This window comes from Raphanus sativus, unplaced genomic scaffold (genome assembly GCF_000801105.2).
Source record: "Raphanus sativus cultivar WK10039 unplaced genomic scaffold, ASM80110v3 Scaffold4351, whole genome shotgun sequence".
NCBI classification, from domain to species: Eukaryota; Viridiplantae; Streptophyta; class Magnoliopsida; order Brassicales; family Brassicaceae; genus Raphanus; species Raphanus sativus.
Window position 1 is genome coordinate 1 of NW_026619653.1, and position 7423 is coordinate 7423.

Here is a 7423-nt window from a genome sequence, read left to right on the forward strand (position 1 = left end):
ACTCTATATTTGAAGTTTCACTACTAAAAACTTCAAATTTGAAGTTTCCTTTTGGAGAACAAAAAACTTCAAATATGAAGTTATAGAGTGTCTTTTGGAGATGCTCTTAACACTGTTTTGTTGAGGAAAAGATCTACTTTCTTAACCAATTCGAGCAAAGAACTCTTTGCTAAAGTTTCTCTGTTTTCTTTTTCAGAGATGATATTGTCAGCATCATAATCATCTCCATCAACCTCCTCTTGCTTCATCTTTCCTTTCTTCTTCTTGTTATGCTTGTCAGCATCATAATCATCTCCATCAACCTGACCTTGCTTCATCTTCCCTTTCTTCTTCTCATTATGCTGGGCTTCCTTAACATTACTCGAAGGACTCCCATTGTCAAAAGATTTTCTCCTCTCTTCACCAGCATGTGAATCAGTTTCCATCTTATTAAGATCAATATCGATCTTATTTGAAATTCCTTGCTTGGCTTTATAGGTAACACACAATTGAGTTGACAGATGCTTCTTACAAAACCCTAGAAAGTTTTGAACTTGGCGTGAGTTTGCAATGATCACTGGTGGACATTCTGATGAATTGATCAATCCAATACGTAGATAACTCAATTCCAAATCTGCATCTGTTACCTTTACACCAAAATCCTCAATTACAATTTTCTGAAACTCTTCAATAGAGGAGCTCAATTAGAAACCATGTAACCTTCCTCCTCTCTTTGCATCAACAGAAAAACTCCAACCTGAAGGTACAACCAATTCTCAAACACCACATGAACCATATATATGAATCATGGTAGAATGAATGTGAAATTTTTGTGAAAATTTGGTGATCAATGGAATATAGAAGATGACGTGAGATGTTTCTAAATCGTTTTTAATTGGGAAATCACGTTTTTTTATTAAAATAATTTTCTTTTTTTTAAGATTTTCTTTTTTTTTAAGATTTTGTTATTTAAAAAAAAAATATTTTTCTATTTTTTAAATCGATTTTAATTAATAAATAAGGAAACAAAATATTCCCAAATATTCTCTTCTTATATTATCCTTATTCGTAGAACATGTATTCTAAAATAGGTAGAATAGAGTAAATATGTTAGAAATCGATTTCTACTAGTTTTAGATTTATAGTAATATGTAGATTCTGATTTCTACAGGTTTTAGATTTTTAGTAATGTGTAGATTTTGATTTCTACAGATTTTACAACTATAGGTTAAGCGTAGAAAGTGTTTTCTAAATATTTTTAGATTATTATTATTTAAGTAGAACACGTATTCTAAACATAGTAGATTCAATGAAAAAAGTAGATTACATTTTCTACCTTTTTAGAATAAAATATGAATTTATGATTTAAACATTTTTTGAACTTAAAATATATATCTATAAGTTGATATACGTATTTCATCAGTATTTACTAGTTTCGAATTTTTTTTGTTTGTTAAACTATTTATTTGATTTATTTTAGAAAATACTAAAAGGTATTAGAGAAAAAAATGGTACAAAAGAGAAATTAGACTAATAGGACAAAGTTGTTTTTTGGGAAGAAAACAATTTCCCCATTAACTACTATCGAATCATGTATACAATCAGGCCGAATTCAGATTCAACATATGTGTCTATATTCTTCATTAATCTGCTTAAATCTAGGCCCAAAACTTCATTGTTACCAAAAACAGATGAGTAAAACTTAAGCTGCAATCCTTAATTCTGTGTTAAAAACTTCATCAGTTATACGCGAAAGAAAAAGAATATTATCTATGTCAACAATCAACATCAACTAAGTCAAAGTGTATTGTTAACGTAAGATATCAAATATCTTAGGAATATTCCAGAAAAAAATCCATCGAATATAGTTCCTAACAAATCATTCCCTAAATTTTCCTCCCGCTCAAAGACAGAGTATACCTTTAAAACCCAGTTGCTCTTTTTTTTTCCAAGTCAAATCCCCCTAAAAGCTCTCTTTGAGTTTAACCTTTTTGTTTCCCGTGTTGCCTCGTTGAAGGCTAAAGATTGGAATGAGTACTGCGAGTGGAAGCTGAGTTGATGAAAACAGGAGTCTCTCTAGGGGACTGGGACGTGGCGCCACGTAAGCTGGCACTATTTCCCATATCTTTTGTCTTGTGGAGAAGAAACGTTCCTGATAAAATGGTCACAAAGCCACATAGCTGTGTCGCAATCTGCAGTCCGCTCTGAGAAGCCCAGTCCTGAACCATAATATATACAAATGATGATCTTATTAGCGTATGATAAGCTCTCAAAGCTACAATTTTTACCTTGAACATGATCATGCTAGCTAAGATGGTGAATGTTGTAAACATAACGTAGTACACTGGAGATATGACGGCCGTGTTGAAATTATCCAGAGCCTGCATAGATGAGTACAAATTTGTAATTTGACAAGAAAATTAATATCAAACAAGGTCTTTGTAGTTATTATTACTTTGTTCAAGTAGTTGATCTGCAAAAGGCAACATATGGTCACTACTATAATGAAGATCCATGCGTGGAAGTACTTGAACTGATTCATCCCTGAAAAAGTCAGCTTAATGGCGATTGCCACAGCTTTAACACTCATAACCTAGCAAGAGAGACAGATACATTTACTTACAAGGGATGATAAATATAACTAAAAAGATGGCTCAAGAAAAAAAGACTCAAACGAAAAAAAAAGATGAAAACGTACAGTAAGAGAACCCATTAAAGAGCAAATCCCAACATATACTATCATATGCGTCTTCCCATAACGAGGCTCGTAGTAGAAGATCAATACAAGCACCACAACCAACACCACAGCAGAGTAAGCAAGGAAACCTGGTTAAGACATTTTTAAAAATATTAAGAGAATATGTTGTTTGAAACAATATGGGACGACTTTTATAATATCTACCTGGTTCAGTGGCAAGGTGCCATACTTGTTTGACAGATTCAATGTCTTGCTCATGAGGAGCATGTAAAACAATCGTTGTAGACCCAACAACACAGAGGACGCAGCCAAGTATACCGAACATATGTAACTTCTCTTGCAGAATAAAATGTGCAAGCACTGCGCTGCATAACATGGTTTCTGTTTTCAGGAAACTTTGTGTTGTTTTAAGAAAGAGAGGGAGATTAGGCATAGTGGATAGATAGAGATACCTGAAAATAATACTTAGAGCTCCCAAAGGTGTCACTAGAATAGCCGGTGCAAATGCATAAGCTGCAAAGTTTGCTATCTCACCAACAATCACTGTAACAAAGTACCCAAAACAAAAACATTCATACTGATCATCATCAAACAGTCAAAAGTCACAGACATATGTAAACATATTATATTAACCATTAAAAGAGGGGTAAACTTACTTGTTATCATCCCAGCCCACCACCAAGGCTCATATAAGTATCCATAACCTCCTTCACCTGATCAAAGCAGAGAAACAATAAGAGTAAATTTTTTGAAGAGGCTCAGACTCAGACTAGAAGTAACATCTCAGTGAGTCAAAACCTGCTCGGGGTCCGCTTACACCAGCCTTCTTGAGACCTTTTTTCTTGATGATGAAGCTAGAACCGATGAATATACTGGAAGACACAGCTAAAATGACTCCATGTATATTATCAGGTGACATCTCCTCCATCTTGTATTAATTAATTGTGACAAAGTTGTGGCTGAAGATAGCTTTATTGGGTCTGGACCGAAAACACAAACAAAGAAAGAAATCAAGTACAGTAAACTATTATTTATTATTATTATAAAACAATAACAAAAGGCTCATATATTCCGAATGATTAGTGGTTGATGTAGCAATTGTCCTCACCAATCGTGCGATTCTGAAAAGAAAAAAAACTGTTTTTTTTTGTGGCAGAAAAATGGTAACAAGTAGGATACAGACAAAAACAGGCAGATAAGGGAAAGAGACAAATCATTAACAAAAACAAGAAAAATAAAAGGATGATGTCTCGAAGAGAGAGAATTTATCTTTACAATTGGAGAAAAACGATTTGAGACCGAGAAAGCTCTCCTTTTATACGTTACCTGTGCCCACTAACATTACTCGTCGGAATAATAAGTGATTGTAAATTTATGAACACAAAGGCAACATAATAATAAGTCATTTCATCAATTTTTCGAAAACAACAGGCGAGCCATCCCATCAACAATATTGTGGGACGTTTTTCTTACAAAAAGACGACGCGATAGTATATTCGAATCGAATCAAACCTTTTTGATCTCTTCGTTTTTGCTACAATATTCGAAGCGCAAGAATACGAAGTTGTTTTAATTTTCTTCCTTTTTTCAGAGAACGAGACTGAAACGAGAGAGATAGTAATGTAACCAAAATTTGGCATACTTTGACATACGCGTGGGCATATTATCCTAAACCAGGAAACCGATTTGGAACCAAACTGAAAAAAAAACCAGAAATCGATTGGTTGACATTTCGATTTGATTAGGTGTTCGGTTTGGGTTTGATTCAGTTTGTTTATTTGGGTCTAAGACACGTTTAACCAAAATCAATCTAAACCAGTTTTGTTTAGTTTGTGTTCAGTCCGGTTATATCGTGCTCTAAGAGGTCAGATGGTTTTACGGCTTTTTATCATCAATTTTGGAATGTTGTAGCTGTCTACGTGTGTGGTGTGGTTCAATGGCTTTTTGAGCTTAGTGTTATGGAACCATAGATTAACCATATGAATATTTGCTTGTTTCCTAAGTATCGAGACGCCTCTGATATGGGTATTTTTTTTCCAAGTCTTTGTAAGATAATCTTCAAATTGATACTAATATTATGTGCTTGAGATTTCAAAGTTGCTTGAGAGGTAATATTTCTGAAACTTAAGCAGTTTTTGTACCGAGAAGACAGATTCATGATAACATTCTCGTGGCTCATGAATTCATATCAGCATTGAAAATTAAGAAGGATCGTGCATAGCAATATATGGCAGTGAAAATATATATTAATAGAACTTATGACAGAGCGGAAGTGGTCCTTTTTGGAAGCTACTATGATTCAGTTGGGTTTTGATTCAAAATGAATTCTATGGACAATGGAGTGTGTAAGTGTAAAGTAAGTATTTTACTCAATGTTGGTTAATGGTCACCCATATTGAAATATCAAACCTTCTTCTGGTATACGACAAGGTCCTTGTATCTGTGTGCAGAACTGCTCAGTTAAATGTTTGATAAAACTCAGGACTTAAGTAAATTTCAAGGAATTGGTCAATAAGATGTCCCAGATTTGTTGATGACTCAATTTTCTTCTGTCGAGGGACTGTAGATAATGCAAAATATATGACTTTGACTATGGAACAATACGAGAAGTTATCTGAACAGAAGCTCAACTATGATAAATCGTCAATTATTTTTGGAATGAAAATCAATTGTTGTATAAGAACTCAAATTCATTTGATCCTAAAGATTACTAAGAATGATGGAGGAGGTAAATATTTAGGTCTTTCGGAACAATTTGGAAGAAGTAAAGTATCCAAGTTTCGAAGCATTATGGATAAAGTGCAAGATCAAGCTATACCTTAGTACACTTAGTTCATGTCACAACCGGGTAGGAAAATTTTAATTAATCCTTCAACCTAAGCCTATATACTCAATGACCTGCTTCCTCTTCCAAAAACCATATGTGATCATACTAATTATATTCTCACGGAGTTATGGTGGGGGTAAAACAATGGCCAGGAAAGAAATCATGAGTTTCATGTAAAAGGTTGTGTTTACCAAAAAAAAATAAAGAGGAATGGGTTTCTATGACTTGCACTCTTTCATTACTGCCTTGTTAGCTAAACAAGTTTGGAAGATTGAGAAGAATCCAAATACCTTCTTGGCCAGATTCTACAAAAGTAAATACTATAACTCATCGAAATTTTTATAGTTGACATGTTCAACGAATTCTTCATATTGATGGAAATCCAGAACACGGGGAATGATTTTCTTAACAAAGGGATGACAGAACAGATTGCTCATGACCTTTTGTATCTTTCGTTTGTACGGTATTTTGCATCTCCGGTTATGGTATTTTTCGTTCTGTTAGGCCTCTTGTATCTTTGGGTTTGAGAGACTTGACTGATGTGGGCCAAGGGAATAAATTTTTTCATGGTTGTGTCTTAGCAGTCTTTCTTGTAAGGGTAATATGTTCAGTGGTTGCTTGTCGTTTGTGTCTTCTCTCTTTAGTGTTTTTGAGAGGTTTGGCAGGTAAGGTTTCTTTTTCATGGTGTTTGGGTGAGCTTCTTTCTTAGGATGTTTGTCATGTATGTTTTCAAGGCGTGTTGACCCAGCAGCGGTTCCTCTTGTCGAATTATGGTCTTGGGGTTTAGTCTTATTGTTTGGCGGGCGAGGCAGCAGGGATAAGTGTGGTTTGGGTGCGAAGTGGAGGTTACCGGGTGGCGGGCTAGAGGCAGCAATGGTAACTCCCTATCATTGGTGTTTACTCTTTTCTAAAGACTGCTAGGTGTTTAAATGTGGCTCTTGCGATGTTATCCACTTTTGGTGCTAGTGTTGGTTCAGTTCATGTTTTATGTTTTTGTTTTTATGTTTTGTTTAAGTCACTCCAGTGCGGGTTTAAGTCGTTTTTTGCCGTTAGCTTTTGTATGAATATTGGTTTTTGGTGTATGAATGAATATCAATTTGAGAAAGAAAAAAACTTGGTTTAAATATTATTTCATTCGAACCATCACTATAGTATCTTCCAATCACATCAATAATAGATTTGATCACAATCTAAACTAGTTTTTTCAGTTCCTAAATAAATGCAAATCAAATATTGGTAACTCAATTATAATGACTTTAGCTTATGAGCCAATTTAATATATAAAAGGTGGTGTCGCTTTGCAAATTAATGTCCATACGATTATATAAATAACTAGTGATTTTCCGGCGCTACGCGCCGGGTTCGTATATACTTTTACATAAATTTATAAATTATTATATGGTCTTAACAAATAAAACACTACAAGAAAACGTGGCCTTAACGACCAACATTAACGACCACAAAAACGTAGTCGTAATTTTGGATCTACGTTACGACCCATTTACGACCAAAGCAGAATTGATCGTAAATTGGTAGTAAATTTGCAACTAATACATGTAGTCGTAAATTAGTTGTAATTTTACATCTAGTTTACGACTACGGTCCCTGCTAGTCGTAAAATAGTTGTAAACTAGATCTTGATCCGCGCTTTAGAAACGCGGAATATTTTACGATGAAAAATTTTACTAATAATTTAATAAATATTTTGGTAATTTTTAAAGAGTGTATATTTAAAATATTTTTGCATTTAAATCAGTGTTTTTAAATTCAACCTGATTGTGATTATACCTGTTAATCTGGAGATCTGATAATTCAATTTTGGTTTTTAAATTATTCATATTAAAAAATTACTAAAACCCGAGACTAACCGATTGAACTGATGGATGACCGATATGTAATCTAATTTGATTTAAATTGTA

The 7423-nt window shown here is 34.0% G+C and overlaps 1 protein-coding gene across 1 annotated transcript; it reads right to left on the reverse strand.

Moving 5' to 3' along the window:
- Positions 1 to 1772: 1772 nt before the first annotated feature.
- On the reverse strand, positions 1773 to 4029 carry LOC130494357 (probable magnesium transporter NIPA2). The gene is made up of 8 exons (XM_018606984.2): positions 3476 to 4029; positions 3334 to 3390; positions 3130 to 3220; positions 2882 to 3042; positions 2678 to 2805; positions 2435 to 2572; positions 2268 to 2360; positions 1773 to 2198 (listed from the first exon to the last, which is right to left on the reverse strand). Exons 1-8 carry the CDS (start codon positions 3603 to 3605, stop codon positions 1998 to 2000), a joined length of 999 nt encoding a protein of 332 aa, XP_018462486.1. The 5' UTR covers positions 3606 to 4029; the 3' UTR covers positions 1773 to 1997.
- Positions 4030 to 7423: the final 3394 nt, after the last annotated feature.

Bases quoted from the DNA above. Each gene is read 5' to 3' on its own strand.
- LOC130494357 (XM_018606984.2), bottom strand. From the start codon at position 3,605: ATGGAGGAGATGTCACCTGATAATATACATGGAGTCATTTTAGCTGTG. The intron at 3,043-3,129 runs GTATCTCTATCT...CATGTTATGCAG, and splicing joins GCTCTAAGTATTATTTTCAG to CGCAGTGCTTGCACATTTTA. The intron at 2,199-2,267 runs GTAAAAATTGTA...ATTATGGTTCAG, and splicing joins CTAGCATGATCATGTTCAAG to GACTGGGCTTCTCAGAGCGG.